At 39.2% G+C, this 24273-nt stretch overlaps 2 protein-coding genes across 6 annotated transcripts in view; one reads left to right on the top strand and one right to left on the bottom strand.

Moving 5' to 3' along the window:
* Positions 1–7399, bottom strand: part of LOC133134957 (probable phospholipid-transporting ATPase IA) — a 102956-nt gene extending 95557 nt beyond the window's left edge. For all 5 annotated transcript variants that reach the window (XM_061251607.1, XM_061251605.1, XM_061251608.1 and 2 more), the window contains exon 1: positions 7104–7399. In XM_061251607.1, the coding sequence (XP_061107591.1) occupies positions 7104–7152 (49 nt within the window). In that variant the 5' untranslated portion in view covers positions 7153–7399. The remainder of the gene's footprint in view (positions 1–7103) is intronic.
* A 6856-nt stretch (positions 7400–14255) lies between these two features.
* grxcr1a (glutaredoxin and cysteine rich domain containing 1 a) lies at positions 14256–20884 on the top strand. The gene is made up of 4 exons (XM_061251978.1): positions 14256–14657; positions 18622–18861; positions 19262–19327; positions 20705–20884. The coding sequence occupies exons 1-4, from the start codon at positions 14256–14258 to the stop codon at positions 20882–20884; spliced, it is 888 nt and encodes a 295-aa protein (XP_061107962.1).
* The last annotated feature ends 3389 nt before the right edge of the window (positions 20885–24273 follow it).

Here is a 24273-nt window from a genome sequence, read left to right as displayed (position 1 = left end):
TTAAAAAGTTATAAATTACTGTAAGCAATTGACTACTTTTTACATAAAAACTTGATCATGGCTGTCTGAGATCAGGAGCCAATCAAAGTCTGCAGAAGAACTGTGGCTAGTTCTCCAACATGCTTGGATCAACCTCCCTGCTGATTGTCTTATAGAACTGCAAGACAGTGTTGACTATCTCAGAGAAGTGATGCACTTTTAATGCCGAAGGCAATCAAAAAATATTGATTTGATTCAGTGTTTAAGTATTCTGCCAAATTACTCAAATGTAATGTAAAATGTATAGTACGTTTATTTAGGACCTTTCATTGAACTATTTTTGAAAGTATCTTATCAGTACAGAATGTTATACAGGTGCCTAAGACATTTGCACAGTACTGTATGTCTAGGCAGTTTTCCAAAAAATACATTTGGAGACTCCAAAAGGACACATGAAAACTAAATTATATTATGGGTTTCATGAGGTGTAAAATACTGCATTTTGTTTACTAAACTGTACAACACTTTTTATCCTGAAAAAAAGATGTTTGCACTTCCCGCCACCTGTCACTCTCCCCCTACCTCTCGGTCTCAACCTACCACTCCTGGTGTCTATCCTCAGACAGCAACAGGTGAAGAAGATCATAAAGAAAGAAGTACAATAATCACAATAATACCATCTTGTGCACCAATATATTCATTGAGATCCATTGATTGAAGTTTCTGTCAAATATCCAACCCCCATCAACAAGTCAAACACATTCCACAATTTCACATTTTATTCATGCAATTTATTATTCAATATTTAGCATAGTGAATAATGATAAAATATTTTGAGAATGTGGGGTCAATGCAGTCTATTGTAGAGTCAATACTGTTTTCATGGTCTTCCTCAGAAATAAATGGGACACAATATTTCATAAAAATTATGAATGAAGTAAGCCCATAATTGTTAAAGTGAGACATAATTATCACATCACAGCAGGTGCAAACTTAAAAAAAGGAATACAAAAGAAACCCAACTCAAGTTTAATAACAAAAACAGGCCATTCAGCCCATCCTATTGCCTGCAGGTTTGAGAAGCAGTACCTGGTCCAGGCTGATAGATCATCCATGTAATGACTACTCTTTGTCAGCTAAGTACAAGTATATCACAAAATGGAAGCACCTCATTAATGAGAAATAAGAAGTATTAGCCCACTTTGAAAAAGGGTGATTATTGGGACACATTTGATGACAGATGAGCTTCACTCATCTGTCAGCAAAACTGCTTATCAGCTTTTTTGATAAGCAGTGGTCCCTGTGGTGATGTTAGAATTGAACTCAAAAGGAAAGGCATAATCAACGGCAAGTAGGATTGTGATATACACTCAGTGATCACTTCATTAAGTAGATCTGTATACCAGCTTGTTAATGCAAATATTTAATCAGCCAATCATGTGGCAGCAACTAAATGCATAAAAGCATGCTGACATGATCAAGAGGTTCAGCTGTTTTTCAGACCAAATGTCTGAATGATCTCCTGGGATTTTCACACACAATAGGTCTTTAGAGTTTGCAGAGAATGGTGCAAAAAACATCAAGTGAGCAGCAGTTCTGCAGGCAGAAACATGTTGTTAATGACAGAGGACAGAGGAGAATGGCCTGACTGGTCGAAGGTGATAGTAACGCAAATAACCATGAATTAGTGGTACACAGAAGAGCATCTCTGAACACACAATGCATCAAAACTCTAATTGGATAGGCTACAGCAGTAGAAGCCTAAACAAATAAGTATAATAAATACCTAATAAAGTGCTCACTGAGTACATGCATACTAACTGGAATCGCAAGGTGAAACAAAAAAAGAAGAAAAAAAGTTAACTGAAAATTGTTTCAATAAATTAGTCAAATTCCTATTACTAATTTCTGACAAATGTTGATGAATGCAACATTATCTTCACATTGTTTCATAAAGTGCATGGGAAACAACAAAAACATAACAAATATACAGGGAACAATGCATCTTGAAAGCCACATAAAATCTGCAGAAGAAAGGAATCAAAAGTTATATCCATAAACACGGGACAAAGACGAGTGGTTCAGGCAGATGCTGACCCCTGACCAACTGCTGACAGAGAAAGGGAGGGGTCAGAGAACCTGCCTCCCGGTCTTTGCATAAGGTTCCCCTCTACTTATTGATCAAACCAAGTAACCAGTAGCAGGGCTCTGAAGGTAGAAACACTTCGAGACCCTACAAATACACACTCTCCCACCACAAAGGATTCCAAGCTGGTCTGAAGCAAGCAGCCAAAACTGGGCTTCTTTTTTTTTTTTTATTCAGTCAACACAAAAGGACAAAAGCAGAGTTCAATTTTAAAAACTTGAGCTGTGCATTTCCTAAAGAAAATGCGGAGTGTGATTGTGGAAAATCAGTGGACTATTGTTACTATTGCTAATACTATGGGAGTTCAATATTCAGCCATTCATTCCTATGGGACTTTTTTTTCTTCCTTGCAAACCGTAAATATCTTGGAAATTAATGGGAATATAAAAAGGCTATGAACAAGCACACCATTCTGGACCAAGCCAGACATTTTCTAGTAGGTTGGGAGTCGATAAAAAAATTAATAAAAAAAAAACAGTGTGAGGAGTAGACCATCAAAAAAGGAATAATAATAATGATGCTTACCAACCCGCTTCTCCTGAACAGGGTCGCAGGGGGGCTGGAGCCTATCCCAGCATACATTGGGTGAAAGGCAGGAATACACCCTGGACAGGTCGCCAGTCCTTCGCAGGGCACACACACCATTCACACACACACTAATACCCACAGGCAATTTAGACTCTCCAATCAGCCTAACCTGCATGTCTTTGGACTGTAGGAGGAAACTCACACAAACACGGGGAGAACATGCAAACTCCACACAGAGAGGCCCAGGCCGACGGGGATTCGAACCCAGGACCTCCTTGCTGTGAGGCGGCAGTGCTACCCACTGCACAATCCGTGCCGCCCATGATGATGATAATAATAATAATAATAATAATAATAATAATAATAATAATAATAATAATAACAATAAATAACAATAAATAAAGCTAAAGAATAACAGTAGCGTGTTACTTCGCAATCACACTAATAACTGCTCAAGAATGCTGGTGTGCTTTGGTAAAAATACTTCTGATTGCATGGACATAGGTGAGTTCCCACAATAGAAGAAATAGTTCTGAACTCATCTGACCATAGTCCCAGCCATAGTTCCAATGGGATCTAGACACTTCAATGCCCTGGTTGTTCTCAATAAGGGCTTTCTTTATGGAACCCTTCCAAACAGCCTCATTGTATGGATCTGGCATTTTAGGTTTGATTTTGAGACTTCTTGACATTTTGTTCCTGAACATTCTATATATGGCAACAGATCTCTTCAGATATGAATCTGGGTCAATGAAAAGCCAGTCAAAGTCCTAGTCATAAAATTTACAATCACCTGGGTGAAATGATTTTATGATGTTGATGGCCGCAATCTGTTTACAAAGGATTCTGGTTATCTGATTACTATGGTCAGTCTGTAGCCTAGTGGCTAAGGTACATGACAGGGATCCGGAAAGGTTGGTGGTTCAAGCCCCGGTGTAGCCATGATAAGATCTGTAAAGCTCTTGGGCCTTTGAGCAAGGCCCCTTAATGGTCAGAACGCAAGACGCATTTTAGGCCCCATGTAGTAGACTTATGAGTTCCCTATGAACATTGTTCAAATTGGCATCAAATCTTAGCTATGCAGACAACACCCCAATTTAAATAGCTCTACATATATGGCTTCCAGGCATTGTTACTGTAGTAATGCGTCTTGTGATTCATCCTCTAATGAGTCCAAGACATTCATGCAGATTCTCTTTGAGATCTGAGAACTCAAACTGCAAACTGTAAAAAGACTATTCAATATTATACAACCAGCTGTTACAGGCATGGTCGATAGAACAGAGCAGTAGAGGTCACGGATTCCTTCAGCTCAGACACGATCGATACATATGGCTTCAGAAGCGCTGGCGTTGAAGAAAGGGATACTTCTGGCAGGGATGGGGAAAGTGGGTGAACAAATCAATGCATTTTTACAGGGAAAGGGGCAAATACTATGGCTCTCTTTACACTACAGCAAGATTGTCCATTTTCACAATAACATTATACTGTATTAGACAATAAAGCTTGCATCCACTCTTTCTTATCAGATTAGATTGAGCACCCATGCACCACCTTTCTGAATATACCTTTGTATATGCTGACACAACAGCTCTATTTATATTATCACCCAATGTAGAATTGTGATATTTCCAATGACAGTACATTCCATGCCTTTTCAGCTTCATTGACTCACAAGCACTTTATTCGTAGCATTTTGACTTTATTACACCTACTTATTCATGCAAGTATCTAATCAGCCAATTGTATGGCAGCAGTACAATGCATACAATCATGTAGATATGGGTCAGGAGCTTCAGTTAGTGTTCACATCAACCATCAGAATGGGAAAAATTTTATCGAAGTGACTTTGAGCGGGCGGAACGGATGGTGTGATTGTTGGTGGCAGACACGGTTTGAGCATCTCAGAAACTAAGAGCATCTCTGTAACTGCACACGGCTCAGACACTTGTCTCTGGCTGAGAAAAAAATGTATAGGCCTGCCTTCTACGCATACAGTGAGATTCGTAAGTATTTGGCCAGTTGAACAATTATTATTATTTTTTTTGCTTTGAACTCCAGCACATTGGATTTTAACTTAAATGATGTATAGAAGGTTAAAGTGCAGATGGTCACCTTTAATGTGAGGGTATTTACATCCATATCAGGTCATCCATGTAGAATATACATAAATTCTTATACATACTATCCCCCATTTTAGGGGACCAAAAGTAATTGGACAGTTAGTTTCACAGTCGTTTCTGATTAGTCACAGTCTTCAATCACTTCCTTAATGCAGGTATAAGAAGGCTTTCAGTATCTAGTCTTTTGATTGCCTTTGGAATCTGTTATTGGTGTTTGTGGAAACTTGTGGTGCTGGTTCCTGGGGTAATACTCTGCCAAGGTCTGGCTTATCGGTTTCACTCTCTTTCTTTTCTGGCATTTGCAGTTTCATGTCTTGTAGAATGTCTCCTCTTTTGTAAATTAGATGTAGTGAGCCTACAATAAAGTATGATTTGTATGAATATATGATTTGTATGAATCATTCTGTCAGCTTATGTAATGTAACCTTAGGATCTGATATAGAGTTTGTTTTGGCATGCATCAGACAGAATGATTGATTCCACCAGCTTACTGTAGACTGACCTTTCAAAGAATTTGATAATTGTCCTTCCTAATAATAATTATTAATTTAAATCACATCAAATATATTTTATACGTAGGTTAAGTAAGGGGTTCTAGCATGCAACACCACTTGTGTTCAGTATTTAGAGTGCTGAACATCTTAACAAGGATATTGTTTGTTGCAACCACTGGATTCAGAAAATAAACTTATTATACTCATCAGTACACAATATGTTTTCCAGAACTCTCGACAAGTGAACTGAAGCGTTAACTCTTTCAGCAATGTATAAAAATTGTTCCTACACGGATTACCTGATATGGATGAAGGTGAAGGACTGCACTTCAACCTCATATTCATAATTTAATTTCAAATCCAATGCTGGAGTACAGAGCCAAAAGAAAATGTACAACTGTCCAAATACTTACAGACCTACAGTATGTCTTGGAAACGGTCTATCCGCTTGACAGAAAAGGAAGTGCGAGTTTTAAAAGCCACATGGCAAATAAATACCAGGAAATACAATAATAATATATATATATATATATATATATATATATATATATATATATATATATATATTTATTTCATTTTCACTGACACAACGCACTCTCAGAAATACAGGTACGGAAAGTTTCTAAAAAGGTACAAAGGTTTATCGCAGGATACAAAGGTTTTTTAACCAATAAAATGTTACCCCTAGCCAACAATACAGAATTGATTTGTACCTTTTTTGCTTGGAACACACATACTAATTTGTACCCAAATAGACAATTACTGTAATTGTCCAGGGTATAGTGGGAAAATTTGACCCTTGAAGAGCAAAAATGTACCTCAGCTGTCACTGTATTTCTGGTAGTTCGAGTGTTTGGTAACATCTATTCACCAGCTCAGAGAGGCAGGCCTACTTTAGCCTAAGTGTGCGGTGCTAAAAAAACCCCCACAAAAAAACGTTTTCCCTAAATGTTGTACACAATTTTCTGTTGATACTGGAATTAATTATTTAGTTCATCCAATTCAACACTCGCAGGAATTGTGCAATTTTCTACAAATAGTTGTATCATTACCCCAAAACAAAAAGGTCCAGACACTTCAGAATAATTGGTCATCGCTTCTTTTGAATTTGGCCTCAACTCTACCTGGCAGTTATACAGCAACACATTGGACAGACATGGATGGGTTTCATCTGATAACCTTTTCCTAACGAATTTGAAAACATTCAGTATTTACAAATCTTCGGGAAGTCGGAAACACTAAAAATAAAATAACACTCTATTGCGCAAGAATCCCAGTTGCGAAATTAAATGTTTCATTAAATGTTTCAGAGTGTCATAGCATTTCCCTGTGACCATTGTTCCTGGTTTGATTTGAGACGTTAGGAGGCAATATCTTGAAAGCAACATGAACTCGTTTCAGACGGAAATTATTTCTGTCAGGTAGGCTATCTAGCCCGGTAACTTTAAAGTAGACAAGACAGAACCCAAATTAGACTAATCTCGCCAATGTTAGTCTAATTTTGGTTCATCTAGATTGTTTAAACTGCACTGCAAATGGACAAAACAGGCCATTACCCAACTTTCTTTTTCTTTCAAATGTCTCTTTCCAGATGCAAGATCGGTGCGGGGGACTAGGCTATGTGTAATCAAATAGCTAGTCAACAGCCCTAACACGGACAGCTAGCTAGGCTTGTGATCTGTGTGTATGGATATGGGACAACTTGCAATAACATATACCTAACTCCAGAGCGAACAAATGCAAGCATATCGGTGCAATCAACAGAAATCAACAATATACTGGCCATTCATTGTCATTGTGCATGCAGTGTTATCTCGTTAGCCTGCCACCCACCTTCCACCCGGGAGCGGAGATTGGACACCGTTTTTTGAACAGGATGCATCTCTCGCGGCAAGGCACCTGTCAAACCACGACTTCTGTATTGCCTGTCCCGTTCCTTTCCACCGTCGTCTTTTGTCAAAACTAGTCCACATGCAACAGAATTTCGTCCCTACATAAAAATGCCTGATTCAGTCAGCATATCCAGGGCGCTCACAGTCCCATTGCCCAGAAGAAAACACAGATGATAGATCTGTGAGCTATCGGTTTCGAACACACCCTGCGACTGCAGACGGTTCACCACTATTCAAGAATTGATCCATTCTCCTAATGTGAACTGAGGGTAACAGCGCCACTTTACGAGTCAGAGTGTACCATCTGGGTTGCATAGGGGGTGTTGGAGACAGCAGCTACGCTTGTTTGTCGATTTACTGTATTTCAGAGTTCACAATTTAATTTTGAAGCTTTAACTTAAAAACTGTTTTTATGTTTATAGCAATCGTCAGTACTTTAATTCATTTTTACATGATAGAATACAAATAAAAATTAAAGTTCCGCTTGTGTCCCCCTATATTCATGTGCTAGTAGAAGACTCTAGTAGAAGAGGGAACATCAAACTGCTTTCGGTCTGTGGTAATCATCTATAATGTCAGGACTGCCTTTCTTTTTCACTGTTGTAAATTCTAATTCACGATACATCATGAATTTCAGTTGTACATCTGTACGCCTAAATATGCCATGTGCCTAATGCGACATACACATGCGGAGAAAAGGTTTTACAAATTAAACAATACTAAAGAAAAGACATTAAGGAATGACGCTACCTGCTGAATAGGCCTACACAACATTGTCCCAATGTTTATATAACATTCACAGTTTATAGAACATCATCACATAGTAGCGAGTCCTATAGCCACTAGTAGATAGACTAAGGTAGAAATGAGGCATTCTGGGCTGCAAGTGTGTTTAGGGATTTTAGGGCTCCAAGTCCGTTTAGGAAACGCGATCCACGATAGTCTTACATTTGTTAATCATCTAAAACATAAGACATTGCTGGCGAAAGTATGTGGCTACAAGTAGGCAGCTGAAAATATATTTCCATGACAAAATTATTTTCTACCAAAGTCATTATAAAAATAATATTATAAACGTCAAAATATTTCAGTCTAATAATTATATTTATATTCGCGCGTGGTTTTCACCTATGACGTCACAGTCCCACTTTGTGATTCTATAAAAACCAATAACTGTTAGCTGTTGTCCCTTTAGAAGTGTATGTTTAGTCTTTGTACTGTACTCACCGCAGATAGGCATTATGGTTTTGCTAAATAATAACGATCATGACCAATAAGAAAACAATAACATTAAGGTAAGCGTTGGCGATGACCTGACCTCCAAAAAACGTTGTTGTGCGTGCATGTGTGTCTGTCTGCGTTATACTTAACAATATACAGTATATAACTTAACCTGTTGTACGGAACAGTAATGATGCTTTTGTAGTGTTATTGACATTTAATAATTCACAATGCACGTGATAAAAGTTCGTTTTTAAATGCAGAGATCAGTGTTGCAATTCAGGCAGAGCAAAATGCGTTCTCGTTTCTCCTCGCAACATTCAAAAGGACTAACGAGGCCTAACAAATGAAAATATTGAGAAAAGGTTGCGCTACAGCATGTGGAATTCCACAAGGGGTGCCAATGAAAAAGTCAATAAAGTGCTCAATTATCTAAAAAAACAGAAGAAGATCGCACATCCATGAAAAGAAAAAAGGAATAAGAAATGTTATGGTGTCCTGCTCGGGCAAGCTAAAGCAGGGCTGATGCATGTTTACGGCATATCTGACCTGCAGGAGTGTGTAGGAAGCAGGCCAAAATGGAGGACAACCTTGCGGTCAGAGGGGCCGGTGATGCCCGGGGGCCCCTGGCATGGCCTGTGACAAGACGGCTGAGGGAGATGGGACTTGGTGATGCTCCTGATGTGTCCGCGAGGAGCACGGCACTTAGACGTCTGGAGGCCGCCCCAGGGGGAAGAGTGCATTTTAGTTGGAGGGAAGGGTGGAGGCAGCGACGACGAATCAGGGGGCTCCGTGATGTTTGGAGTCTGATGGCAACTGGGGTGTGGGGCCTAGTGCCGGGTGGAGGACAGTTATTATGAAGCAGAGGCCAGAGCCAGTTACACACTCCTGTTAGATACCCACCTCCTGGTGGAGAGGGGGATCATCTTAGGAGGTCAGAGGTCAACAGAAGTTGCCCCCCCCCCCCCCCCAACATCTGTGGCCATCGCAACATTGTAACCTGAGCCTGGCCAAACCCATAGCTATCAGGTGACCTGCACAAGCCACCTGCCAGACAAAAATGAACCACAGAGGAGGGCAGAGGCCCCAAAAGGAGGGGACTGTAACACCAATAATGCAGCCTTTGCCAGAAACATAACTATAGGCACTTCCTGTTCTACATCAGAACCTTGAACTGAAAGCCCTAAAGCAGCCTTTAAATCATAGCAGATTGGAGTGGACTCGTTGTAAACGTAGATGCAGTCAATAAAGCAATTTGCAATTTCCGCTCTTTGTCAAGTTTGTCTTGGCAATTGTGCTTGGGGCACCTGTACTTCAGCTTAAATCCTCTTTGATGCCTTCATCCACAAATCAGAGACTATTTTGTATCTTAAGGGCCACACCAATATACACTCAGTGATCACATTATTAGGTCGACCTGTACACCGGCTTGTTAATGCAAATATTTCATCAACCAATCATGTGGCAGCAACTAAATGCATAAGTATTAAATGCCTAATAAAGTGCTCACTAAGTGTATAGAGTTTTCCAGTCAACAGCCATCATTAAGAATGTCTCTAGTCACTAGCACCAAGAAATCACAAAAGCAGACTACAGAACTTCAGGGTATATCCAGTATATCCAGAGAACATGTTTTGTACCTTTTGTCTCTGTCCTGGCAAAGCCTTACATAGAAGCTGTTATTTGCCATTGAAGCACAGTTTTATTCTGTGTAGCTGCATAGTTTACTTTCCTATGCTGTGTTTGTTAGTTGAAAATTATAACTTTAAAATATGTATAGCACACACATAAGCACATGTAAAATGTACATGTATCCTATGAGGTGCACAAACAAATGTGCCTGCATGTGCTAATAATTAAATCATTATTTCATAAAAATGGAAAGTTAGTATAAATGTTACTAACACATGCTTTTTCCAAATTCCCTGGAAGGTGTATGGTGTATGGTGATACATGTTTCATCATGGGGCCTGCCTACTACTGGTCTGTGGGTTTCTTTCTTATAGTCAGTAAGCGTGGAGTTTAATCGATGGTCAGTACAAAGTTAGTTTAAGTACAATGATCAGCAGTCATGTGTGTGGAATTCAGTTTTTAGTTAGCAACAGTTGCAATTCTGCATCCGGGGGTCATTGTTTGTTGTTCTTCCCCTTTGATCATCCTCAAACGGATTATTTGCTTCTGATCAATCCTGATGCCTTCTGTTCTGTTGTGCCACATCACATCAAATTAACCATTTTGAATGAATCCCATATTTCAATTAGAATGCACTCCATCATGGAGAACTTGGAAAAGGTTATAACAGTCATAACCAGGTATGATTTAACCAATATAGAATATCTTTCTATGCTCATGAAAAGATTGTGTTAGCTGTGGAACCGCTTAATTCACTCATAGTAAGTTCATATTCTATTCACTGTTTACCCATCTAATACTTGAGTTAACATGAAAACCATTTCAACATTTATTTTAAATATTTATTCACCTTGATCCTGTTTGACTTGCTGTACATTATGGTCTTTTTGTGTTACATTAACACAACAAGGGATTTACATTACTGCATTTATGGAGAGGATGATAGGCCTATATTAAAACATTCTTGTGTCTGAAAGGTCAGACAAACAGAGCAATCATCCTTATTTAGCCAGATCTGTGAAAATTGCATCATTACAGGGATTTGTATCTGTGGCAGGTCTGGTTTCTTAGAGCAAGGAGGGAATGCTTGTATTTTGGATTATGCAAGTGATGTTTTTTCAGTTCTTGCTTACATGGAAGGGTATATATACTGTGTTGTCACTGCTTGCATCAGATAAAATGGCTAGGTACGAGCAGTCTGCTACTGCCAAGCCCTCTATGCCCTCAAGCTGCCATGACTGCCTTACACAATGTCTCAGATCTCAAACATCACATGTCTGTGTGCTTTCCATGTGTCACAGGTTTTGATAAACTTCCTTGAAGTTCATTGAAAGTAGTATCATTGAAATTAAAGGCAAACAGCTTCCATCCGCTTCTGGGCTTCAGATAAATACACAGAGCATGGATGCATCTTTCACAGGTCCATTGGAAAAGGTGATTGGAACAATATATTGTAAGACTAATAAATAACCAATGAGATTAACCAGACTTTAATTTTCTGAACTCTTTACTACCTTTACCAGCCTTTACAGAAAAGGTCCTTATGGTTTAAGCTCATCCCAGCTCAGATGATAAGAGAAGTAGTCAGAACTGCAATCACCCACCTTTCTGCATTCCTCCCTTCAGTTGGCTCACTCTTCAAAATAAGTGTTCTTCTACCCTCTAGTGGCAAAAAGGGAATACTCCCAACCATTTACATTTCATGTTTTCATATGTTATACAATTACATATACTTACTTATTTAGCATTTATTCATTCAAACTTTATTTTAGACTCAAGAGTCGAGATAAAAGACAAGACATAACATACAATGAATTACATACAAGAGATCATTAAAAAAGAATCATAGTTTAAAATATATATTAGCGTCTTACATAGAGACCCCTGCACCAATGTCTCCACTACTGGGATTGATAACGTGTAGTACTAAACCTTATGTTTGATAAAACCAGAATGATTTCATTTTCAGAGTCATTAAGCCGGCAAATAAAGTATATGCATATTATGCAATATATTTCAATTGGAATTACAAAAGTCTTTCAAAGCAATGCAACTCTTAAGCAGTACTCAAACTATAGCTTGACCAAGTCTTGTTGTCAAGTTGAGGGTCTTTAAATAAATGATTATATAATACATAATAATAGATCATTGCCAAGCACTTTACTCTGAGCATTTTACTAGGACTTTATTACACCTACTTATTCATGCAATTATCTAATCAGCCACTTGTGTGGCAGCAGTGCAATGCATACAATCATGTAGATATCAGGAGTCAGAAGCTTCAGTTAATGTTCACATCAACCATCAGTCGGGGAAAAAATGTGACTTTGACCGTGGAATGATTGTTGGTGGCAGACAAGGTAGTTTGAGTATCTCAGAAACTGTTGATCTCCTTGGATTTTCATGCAAGCTAGAGTTTGCAGAATGGTGCAAAAAAAAAGAAGAAAACCAGTGAACAGCATCTCTGAACACACAACGCATCATAACTAAGTGGATAGGCTACAGCAGTAGAAGTAAAAAAAAAAATCTAATACATACCTAATATAGTGCTCACTGGGTGTATGTTCCTTATACCAAGAGCTCCTTTCATTTTAATTTCTGAATCTCTTTTGGAAGCATGGTTAATGAAATTATACACTACAGCAGTTATAGGCTACAGCAAATTATAGGCTACAGCAGCAGAAGACTTCTAAAAAATCTAAAAAAAGAAGTCTAATAAATACCTAATAAAATGTTCACTGAGTATATGTCGAAGGCATTATCTCTGTGGAGTTATACGCTAAAGCAATCATTTCTATAACTACAACACCTGCAATTATTCATCCGCACCTACACTCTTTGTCATCTTAATGAAATGATTTGTCATCTTTAATCTTAATGAAATGATTGCAATGAGTATTGATTTGATTATTATGTGCAAAATTTGTTTTGATAGAACTTTATTGAGCAATTCACATCAAAGCATTGGCCATTCACTTGCTGAACAGCATGTTGAAGGAGAGCGACAGATTCATACCTGGGTACCAGTACCTGCTTCCTGCATTTCTATGACGACAGTGGAATAAACTGCCACTATTTCTTTACTGAGCGGTGATGTTCTTTTGTTATTTTGAGCCCAAATATTTTGGAAAAGTCATGGAAGGATTATTGCATTTACAGTGCAGGTGTAATTTAATTGGCCATGGAATTGCCTCTGGCGTTTTTAGTGTTAATGTCTAATCTGCACTGGGACATTTCAACCAAAGGGAAAAGCATCCCTCTTCTCATTCACCAAGGGCACTTTGCACAGCAACTTTTCCCGAGTAGTAACCAAGCCCACACTCAGCTTCAGCCATTCGGCAGGAGCAGGATGGTAGTGTGGCCCCTGGCCTGAACAGGATGAGCCACCCAACAACCCCACATCAACTATGCTAATCTCCTATGTACATAGAATTTGAGGAGTATAATCCATGAGCTGCTTGCACAGGTAGACTGTGGGCATCTGACTGACAAGAGAGGCCTCTGGTGGATAATGAGACTGGCGTAGAATTTCTAAAATTTCCCTCGGGATGAATAAAGTATCTATCTATCTATCTATCTAGACCATGGGGCCCAACCACACACTAGAACTGTGCCATAACGAGCCACCCAACAACCCCTTTCTCTCTTACTGTAATCTGAGCTAGCTTCAACTCACTTTGGAGAACACTCCAGTTATAACAAGAGGGCTGACTAGATGATGTACAGTAGTGAAATTGACACCATAACCATGAAATATAAAACCATTTGTTCATACATTCACCCCGTTACCTACTAAAAAGATAACAGAGAACAATCATTTTGAATGTGGTTTCCTCTTATTTATGAAATGACTTTGCTTAAGGTTCTACCCATTTTTGTGACCACTGTAGGCTGTAAATTTTGGCTGTTGACAGGCATTTTGTTTGTTGGTTTAAACAACTTCATCATGTCAAATGGGTTCTTGCATCCATTTTAAAGCTGTTCAATTTTTTTTTATTTTTTACAATGGGCTCAATTATTTACCAGGGGGGCTATCATTTTACTCTCTTGGAGTTTTTTGGTAACCATAGCACATGTTCATGCATTATTAACTGACTTGATGACACTGACTCTGTTGTAGCTTGTGTCTTGAGTCTTTTTGGTACAGTAGTGTACATGTTAATGTTCGAAGCTGTCCTCAAATGAAACTAAAAGGTGAAAGACCAAGCGAAGGACGATGTAAAGCAGTCGCTGTTTTCCGATGGAGGGGGAAGCGTTCAAACTGGAGGACGAGAAGCCGCAGAAGAGAGTTAGGTTTCGTGTGTCATCAGCGAACAGCGGTCGGGTCCTGAAGGAGATGTTCAGGGATGAGGGACCGTTGGATTCTTTGGATTCAGACATCACCAGCAGTTCAGAGGCTGAACGGGCCAGCACTCCTTCAAGCAGCGACACAAGTGGCCACTTCAGTGGATTTCTCGGCTCAGAGCTGGATGACAGTGAGAGCGAACCTGATGACTTGCTGATGCACGCCGGTGCCTCCAAGGACCGGGCATTCGGCACTAAGCGAATCAATATTCTCAGCAAAAATGGGACTGTGCGGGGGGTGAGGCACAAAGTCAGTGCTGGCCAAGCGCTGTTCAGCAACCTTTCCAATGTCTATGGGGTGAGTGCATTAAATAGACTGATACTTATGGCTGTTTTGATTGATTCTATCACTTTCTTGTATTCAGTCACCTACTCAAGGTTGATGTGCCCTGAAGGAGCAAAATTGGGTTTGTTTCTGAGAATGTTTGCCTGTTTTCAGTATTCAGCATCTCATTCCAAATTGAGCCTCTTAAAGAAGTTATTTTGTGCTGTGACCATCAAAAACATCACCGATAATCTCAGTTGGATAGTCAATTAATAGTTTTCCTGCACTACAGGAGCATACTAACAAGAAATAGACTAATCAGAAACCCTCTGAAAATATATACATGATTTAAATAAACACAAGAGCTTTCTTTTAGGAAAGATCAAATGAGCTTTATTTTAGGAAAGATCAAATGAGCTTTCTTTTAGGAAAGGTCAAATGAATGATAATGTATAAACAATATTCCTTGCTGAGGAAATTGATACATTAAATGGGAACAATTGTCAGTCACTGATACACAGTACCAGTGATGCATTTTAAACAGTTTTGACTTGGTTTTGGATTCAGTGCCTCTTTTCTCTTCCTTGAGTTCCAGCTGTGTGAGATTAAAGCACAGGGTCATGGCCAAATTAAAAATGCATGTGGTAATTCACTAAGTGTTACAGAGGGAACTAATTAGGTTAATGACACAATGTAGTAGTGAATATGCTCTGTAGTGAATATGCTCATGTCAGGTCAATAGTATGTCTATAGCAGGGTGATTAAGCGGTTAATGCTATGCACATGTAGGTGAATTTGTGATATTACTGGGAATGTGAGACAACAGTGTGATGTAAGAGTTAGGGAACTGACCTTGTCACCAGATGGTGACAGTTTCAAAACCTGGATGGGCTATTAGTGTTGTAAGCCTTATTTGTGTTTTGTATAAATAAATGTTCAGTTAAAAAGAATATGAAGATGGAAGCTATTGTATGTACATTGTCATACATTAGATAAAAGCCTCTGTCAACCATTAAATGATAAATTGAAATTACTGTTAAATGGTTCTTTGGAACTCTCTTGAAAATTAACATAAATCCAACCAAATAATAAAATATTTATGTGTGCAGTTTTGTCCAAATGCATACAAGGAGTCAGACACTGTGCACCATACTGTATGTCTCCATTGTACAGTGATTGTGAAATCCTTCTGTATGCTTACATACATTTAAAATACATTTGAATATTTAAAAATAGTATGGACTGGCTTGATACACAGCAATGACAACATGACTTACAAAGCGTTACAGAATATTGAAAAATGTTTGTGTATATTTTCATCTGTGTGCCCAGATAATACTGAAATTTATGTTACAATACATTTTGGTTTATCTAAGTACATTATATTACATACTGTTACTGTAACCATTTATTCAACTTGAAACTGGAAGTCTGTTTCCATTAGATCACACTCACAGGCTGTAGGTTACCCAAGAATGAAGAATGTGATATGTGCTCATGGAAAAGCTTGCACATTTTCTTGACCAGCGTTTCTTCAGATGACACACTGTGTGTGAGCACAGTAGGAAATCATAAACAAAAGTATGAGAGACCTTGCTGGAATTGTCTTGAAAATGTTACAGATGATACTCTTTATTTGAGCTTTCCTCTGCTCTTGAGCTATCTGACCCAGTTATTCCTGTCTAAACTGTTTGTTCCATGTCTGCACAGCTTGCCAGCTTGCAAAATCCACACTGGCAGAGTAAACATAATTTTAGGACATTCTGTCAGTTGAATATCAGCACAAATTAGGGAACTGAAAATATCAGAGGTTATTATTATTGTTTAATCATGTATTATGTTGCACATTACCAGTAATTGTGCATTAATTATATACATTTCAAAAGGCTGAAATTTCAGTATGTGACAAGTGCATGCCAATCATCATTACACAACTGTTAGGCATGGTTTGTCCTTTCAAATCTGTCATTAGAATATTTGACTTCTTTTTGATTAAATTATTTTTAGTTAAGAAATTGTTGCTTTTATTTATTTTGGCAGAGACCACATAAATATATGTTCATTACAGATGCTTTTTACCAAATTTAGCTGAGCTCATTTCCATCTGCAGTCCCTGTTAAATGGTTATGCCTAGAACTCGTTGTACTGGACCAGTTCTATTGGTTTATTTAAGCATAGCAAAACTTAATAGAAATTCTGACAGTGTGCTGTACTCCCTGTTCGTGAATAACATCTATACTGATTTTACTCAACAAATAAACTGGTACACATAAGCTCTACATTATTAACATACTGCTCAGTTTAATCTCTGGGTTGATATATTTTAGGATGTTCAATATGCTGCAACAATGTACTGTAATATGGAAAACATTTTTAAACTTATAATGATAGTCTTTTATCCTCCACCGCTTCACCTATTTTACTATTTTATGTCTGTGCAACTACCTTTTAAAAAGTTGTTTACTTAAGTTTTGCTCATTTTTAAATGGGACAATGTACATTCAGTTGCTTGCAGAACATTGAGAACTACGTATATGGAAGATTATACTGGCTCTGACTGCACCAAACCAACTGAATCAGAGGACGGAAGTGATTCATATACAGTATGAACAAATTAAATCCCAGTGATGCTTATTCATTATTACCTGTGATGGCACGAGGTAATCTCATAAATGCTGCCACCTCTGGAGCGGGATCTGAAGGTGTCATCAGCCATATTATATAGGGCGGTCTATAGAGTAGGGGTTAGTGGTAAAGCCGTTGGGCCCTTGAACAAGGCCCTTAACCCAGCATTGCTCCAGGAGAGGATTGTTTCCTGCTTAGTCTAATCAACTGTACATCGCTCTGGGTTGGAGTGTCTGCCAAATACCCTTAATTTAATGTAATATGCAGCATATATAGTGCCTAAAAACTGAAGCTCACAAAATAGAACCACTTAGGAGTAAATAAATTACAAAAAACTAAAAAGATTAATGATAAAAATAAATAAATCTCTGATCCAAACTTGTTTGGATATGACTTCTGTAAACTTGTTTGGATATGATTTCTGTTGATTCAGTTCTGAAATCCTAAAAATGTTATCCCCTTATATGCAAGTCAGTTTTCTCTCGCACCTGTCACCACCAATGCATTTGCCTAGAATTTGTGTAAACTGACAATCCTGGAACTTGGTACTCAGGTCCATCTTCTGCATACCACTGTTCTAGTGTGTTGTTATTTGCATTACTGTCACCTTCCTGTCAGCATTGGTCAGCATCTTGCCCATCTCCACTGACCTCTCTCATTAACAAGGAATTTTTGCCCGCGGAACTGCTGCTCACTGGATGTCCTTTGGTTTTTGCAATCATTCCATGGCCAAAGTCACTTAGATCACATTTCTTGCCCATTCTGACATTTGGTCTGAAAAACAGCTGGACCTCTTGACCATGTCTGCATGCTTTTATGCATTCAGTTGCTGCCACATGATTGGCTGATTAAATATTTACATTAGCAAGCTAGTGAACAGGTCTACCTAATAAAGTGCTCACTGAATGTATACTCTATTTTGAAGAAAGCCGTGTCTTGGATCACCTCATTTCTAGCCTGTCTTTCAGCAGAATGGCACAGTATTCATACCTGATTTGTACACTTCACATGCAGACAGTTGTTACTGATACATGGCTAGAATCACTTATGCTTCATTTTATATTAACAACATAAAATGAAAAAAAAACCCTATAAAACAGGTATTTCTGCAAGTTATACAAAAATAAAAAGACAATTCACTATTAATAATTACATTAATAATAGTGGATTAACAGGCAATGACATCTTAGACATCCTGGAGGTTTAGCCAATATGTTTTTAGATCACACAATATTTTGCTCTAAGCTTGAATGTTGGAAGGACGTGATTTATACAAGTAACTGAGTATTCTATTAAAACAAAATTCAGAATCTGAGACAACCACTTCTGCTTTAAATAACTGAGTCTCCTCTAAAGTACTGATTCTACCCAGCCAGAGTTTACGCTGGAGTACGGGCGGATCGTGATCTACACCACCAGCTTCCGTGTCATCAGGACAACATTTGAGCGCTGTGAGCTGGTCCGCAAGATCTTCCAGAACCACCGGGTAAAATTCCTGGAGAAGAACATAGCTCTGAACAGCGAGTATGGCAAAGACCTGGAGGAGCGGTGCAGAAAGGTCGGGGAGACTCCCTCACTCCCTGTGATCTTCATTGATGGACACTACCTTGGGGTGAGGGTCCCTGGGAAAGACCCTCAGGGTCTTATTAGCTAATATAACAAGATGGCTGTTCGTACAGTTATTAGCCAAGGTTGCTGTTAGCCAAGACGGCTAACATAGTTATATTGTTACGAATGCGTGACACACACTTTCAACACAATGTTTTCCAAAGTTATACCATGGCCTGTAATGTACACACAATGGAAGTTACATTATGTTTAAGTTCATAGCAGTTTACCTGAGCTGGAATGTCCCACTGAAAATGTAAGAACATTTAACTTTGTTCTTTATTAAAGATGCCTTTTAATGGCTTTCCAAATATAATTGTGTGTTAGAAACATATAATCAACTGAAATTCTGTTAGAATGCTACCGTGATTGCAGATCTTTCATTTGAATGTATCACTTCACAGGGTGCAGAGAAAATACTGGACATGAATGAATCTGGAGAACTCCAAGATCTTCTCACAAAAATTGAGGTGAAAGTTGTCAAAAACAGCAAAAAACTGCCAACAATGGTGAATTGTTGCCATTTATATAGCGCCTTTATCTAAAGCGCTGTAGAATTGATGCTTCTCATCCACCCATTCACACACCCACTCACACTCACACACCAACGGCAATTGGCTGCCTTGCAAGGCACCAACCAGCTTGTCAGGGGCAATTGGGGGTCAGGTGTCTTGCTCAGAGACACTTCGACACACCCAGGGCAGGATCGAACCAGAAACCCTCCAACTGCAAGACGCCTGCTCTTACCTCCTGAGCCAATGTTAAATGGTAAAATATATTTGCATGTAAATACCATTAAATAAAAGCTGATTGTCCGTACTTTTATATGCATCTTTTAATCGCAAAACCTTAAGTAAATAGCATAATCATAACACAATTCACTCTACATTTAACATAGTTTTGGAGGGCCCTGTATGTTGAGGAGAGATAGGTCTTGACTCACCTCATCCAAAAGCCGACTGTGGTCAATAATGACTCCATGTAATTTTATTCCTGGATTTCGTAGCTCCCTGGAGTGCTTTCCAAATTCCAAACTTAGCTTGCTCACTGGCTTTCTAGCTATCCCCCTTGATTGCCCTTCCCTCACAACCTCAGCTGACACGTGTACAAGACTGCCATAAATCTCCCACCTGGGATTAATCTGTGGTGGCTGAGAATATTTCGCTGTATAGTGCCTTGAATTGCTGAGATGAAAGGTCCTATGTGAATGCAAGATGTTGTACAAAATCTGAACAATTAGAGTAACTTTCGATAAATCCATTAAGCAAAGGCAGAGGCTGTATTTTCACTGTATTTCAAATAAATATTTACAGGGTTCTGAGGTACTTAGTCTGGTGCCCACATACCACCGCAGTGAGGGAGCCAATATGAGAATGATAAAGCGCAGATATGGTATCAGTAAAGCACCAGAACCCTTCCCTGAATTATGAATGGACATCGATAAATGGGCCATCAATTATGAATGGGGAAATGTCACTTCAGTATTCACAAAGTTTGTTGATACATGTCTGGGCAATGTGAACCAGTCAGGAGTGTTAACTGGCCTGGCAAATAGTGACACGTGATTAGTCCAAAAAGACAGGCCCCTTTAAACTGTAAGCAAAGTTGAGCATTAAAGCTGAAGTCAGTGCATGGCTGTTTCTCCCTGGCAATGGTGATTCTGTTTATAACTATGATAACATGATGCTTCTCATAATGTTTGGAACCCTCATGTGGCTGCACGTAATCATAACAGGGCACATTATTATTGTTCATAGTAGGTCTTGTTATGCAGCATAACATCATAAGAATAATAGCAAAATATATACTTAGAAGCAATACCTCTGCATGTTGTTTTGTCATTGTAGAAAGTACAGCACCCCCATGGGTGCCCAGTGTGTGGGGGCTTTGCCTTCGTCCCCTGTCCCGTGTGCCATGGCAGCAAGATGTCTGTGTTCCGCAACTGCTTCACAGACACATTCAAGGCTCTCCGGTGCACGTCCTGCAACGAGAATGGACTACAGCCCTGCCGCAGCTGCGCCCTGTAGCACAGCATTGCCTCGCCACTACCCCCTGCAGGCTCTGTGTGGAACTGCAACATGAAAAAGTGCTCTCTAGCCATGGTTTCTCATCTCATTTTTATATGTGGAAATGAATGTGAATAAAGACTGAATTTATAAGAAAACCTATTATTTGATATTGTGACTTTTTTTTTTTTTTTCTGGTTGTTGAATGTAGGCCAGGTTTGGCAGTTTGGGTTTCTCAGGTAGTTATGCTCACCCACTTGTCATGACGCCATGCAAACCTTAGGCTTTCCATAGCAATCATGAATGACCACAAGAAATACCAGATACTTTCCTGGTCCTCAGTGAAGAAACCAGGAAAGTATTTGGCACCTAAGCAATGGTCAGTGATCTTGTAGTGGTTCTTATGTGTGGTCTGCATGTTGCATTTTTTGGCATACTGCTCACGTAGTATATACTACGTATTTCAAAACTGTTTTTATAAATGTATATAACTGTTCCACGATCATTGAGGAAGCCTGGAGACCATTTTTCACCTTGCCAACATGAGTGCTGACCATGCCAAGTTGTCTTGGTACACTGCCTCGGACGAGTTACAGACACGCATCCGCTTTCATGCAAGACAACCCCCTTGCTCACTGCGTGTCGCGTAACCCTACCTCTCACACTCCATTCAGTGAGAGGCTCATCTCTGTTGTTCTGAAATGGGGCAGACAAGCACCTCTGGGCACATGTAGGGCTAATCCCAGTGTGCTCAAAGAGACAAGAAGAAAAGGCAAAGAGACATGAATAAGCAGGATGTACAGGGAACTGCACAAAATAAATTCCTGTACTAAAACCATGGGGATTATGAAAATATTTCCTCCAAATTAATTTGACAATTGCCATATTTTTGACTTCTTTAAAAGCACAGCTAGTATTCTCCTTCATAAAAGTGCTGCAGCATAATTACAGTATTATCTAAATAATCTTTAATATTGGATTATGTTATAAACTGTTTTGGCCAATATTTAAACATTTAGATGTTACTGAATATGCAGGCTATGCAATTCATTATTTCACCTCTTACTAAAAAAAAATTGATTTTAAGAGATTTGCTGGAACCCTGTTGTTTCCATATATTTTCAAACCTCATCTCATATCAGTCTTTTTGCTAAATCCACCATCATATTAGCAATGTGTCAAGGCACAAACACAGGTAGCTTTAAAAGGACATGGGAAATGTCATGTTACTTTTTTCAAGTGACTTTGCCCAGACTTTGCCATCTTGATGCTATTTGCCAAATTTCTTCAGTTAGCACCAGGAAGCCAAGCCGTTTCTTGTTTAAAAATGTTTTGTATCAGCTACCAACTCAGTTTCTCTGTTTACAACTTTACAACTAAGTTGGATGCCACTACAAGAGAGATGGTACTGGCTATGAGTTAGAAGGCCCTCTCTTTCTGAGAGTCGTATTAAACTTTTTTTAGTTATACGTTACATTGTAAAAGTGTGGTGCAGGGTGGAGCTAGTCCAGACTGCAATTTAAAGACTGTAATACAATTATTCGGAACTAGTCTAGTGTTATAGAAACGTGGATGTTGTTAATGTTAGCTCATCAGTACATTAACTTGTTTGTTAAATATACAAGCTGGCTAGCTGACGTTAGCTGTTGATATTCGCTGCTAAAGCTGGAAAGAGATGTAACGTTACAAGCAATATATTATGAACTTTGTTAACTTCATGTGGAGGGAGGGACCGAACAACGCAAAACGAGATGCCAGTGCTAATGACGGTAAGTGCTACAGTGGAAGATATACAGTACTGTGCAAAAGTTTTAGGTAGGTGTGAAAAAATACTGTAAAATAAGAAAGCTTTCAAAATAGAAATGTTAATAGTTTATTTTCATCAATTAACAAAATGCATGAACAGAAGAAGCGAACAAACAGAAGAAAAATCGAAATAAAGTCAATATTTGGCGTGACCACCCTTTGCCTCAATTCTTCTAGGTATACTTGCACACATACTTTTTGAAGGAACTCGGCAGGTAGGTTGTTCCAAACATCTTGGAGAACTAGCCACAGTTCTTCTGTGGATTTAGGCAGCCTCACATGCTTCTGTCTCTTCATGTAATCCCAGACAGACTCGATGATGTTGAGATCAGGGCTCTGTGGGAGCCACACCATTACATTTACATTTTTGTCATGTAAAACCCCACAGCTAACCCAATGACGGAATTTAGCGGGGGCCGAAGGGGGTTTTGCGTGCTTGTCCTTCTGGCGTTGCTGGGAGAACATTAGTTGGGTTAATTATTATCCTCCGTACAAGAACAGAGCACAATTATGTTTAAGAATATACTGGGTCCGTTGCCATGGGTCGGATATGGATTGACCTGCCCCATATCCCGTTATAGCTGGCCAGAAACGGATCAGTACAATTCTTAATATTCTCCGTTCTCAAACGGGGCCGTATGGTACGCTTAGTGGTTACTATAGTTTTACTCGTTTATCTGACTCCATTTAAAATATAATTTAGAAATTTGGGTTTGCAATTTACGCGGACCTCGGGAGTGATTACATTCGACTTGTACCTGCGCCACCATTACTCAATATATGCTCCCGGGATTAGCATTACTGCTGAAATCTCAGTTCGGTGGAGAACTCAGAGGCTGAGGGTCCAGTCAACACAATACGTGCAAACGTGCCATGATAGTTGCGAGCCCAGGTCGGCGTAGCATTAACTGGGCTCCTTAGAGCTAATTTGGCAGGAACCAGCGCCGTAACGCCCATGGGTTCCCTTCGCACCAGATTACAAGAGCCGTGCGTCCCCCGACCGTTAAGGGACAGAAATTGCTGGCCGCACAGTTTAGAACTACCACAGGTGTACCGCCCCGCCGATCGGTCGGTCTTTGGCCACCATTTCCCCCTGAGTATTCAGTTGTAATTTAGGCTGAAAAGGTACAAGATGAATTAGAGTCATGGAGATCACGCAAGTTACAAACAAAATAGTTTATTCGCAGACAGGTAGGTTATTAGCTTTAGAATATCACAATCAAGTATAAAATACACAAATTAAGAATAGAGATAGAGTAAATAATCATACCTAGCCTGCTTGGACTACACACAAACACAGAGTATAGAATATACCGTGTGGAAAGTCGAATACGATCTTCCGCTGCTACACATACATACATACATACATACATAAGACATGTTGTGTGGAAGTCGAATACGATCTTCCTGATACTTACATACACGTACAATATGCTGTGTGGGAAGTCGAATACGATCTTCCCAGATAGGTCTGTCTCCCTTGCTTTTATGCCAAATCATACGTTTGGAACCAGGCGGCAGTGCCATAAATCAACCTGGAGGGGTGGTCAAATCTGGAATTTAGACCCCCACCGTTGGGGGTTGTTGAGTAGGGAAAATGAGAT

Source organism: Conger conger, chromosome 8 (assembly GCF_963514075.1).
Source record: "Conger conger chromosome 8, fConCon1.1, whole genome shotgun sequence".
NCBI classification, from domain to species: Eukaryota; Metazoa; Chordata; class Actinopteri; order Anguilliformes; family Congridae; genus Conger; species Conger conger.
This window is presented reverse-complemented; position numbering and strand designations above follow the sequence as displayed.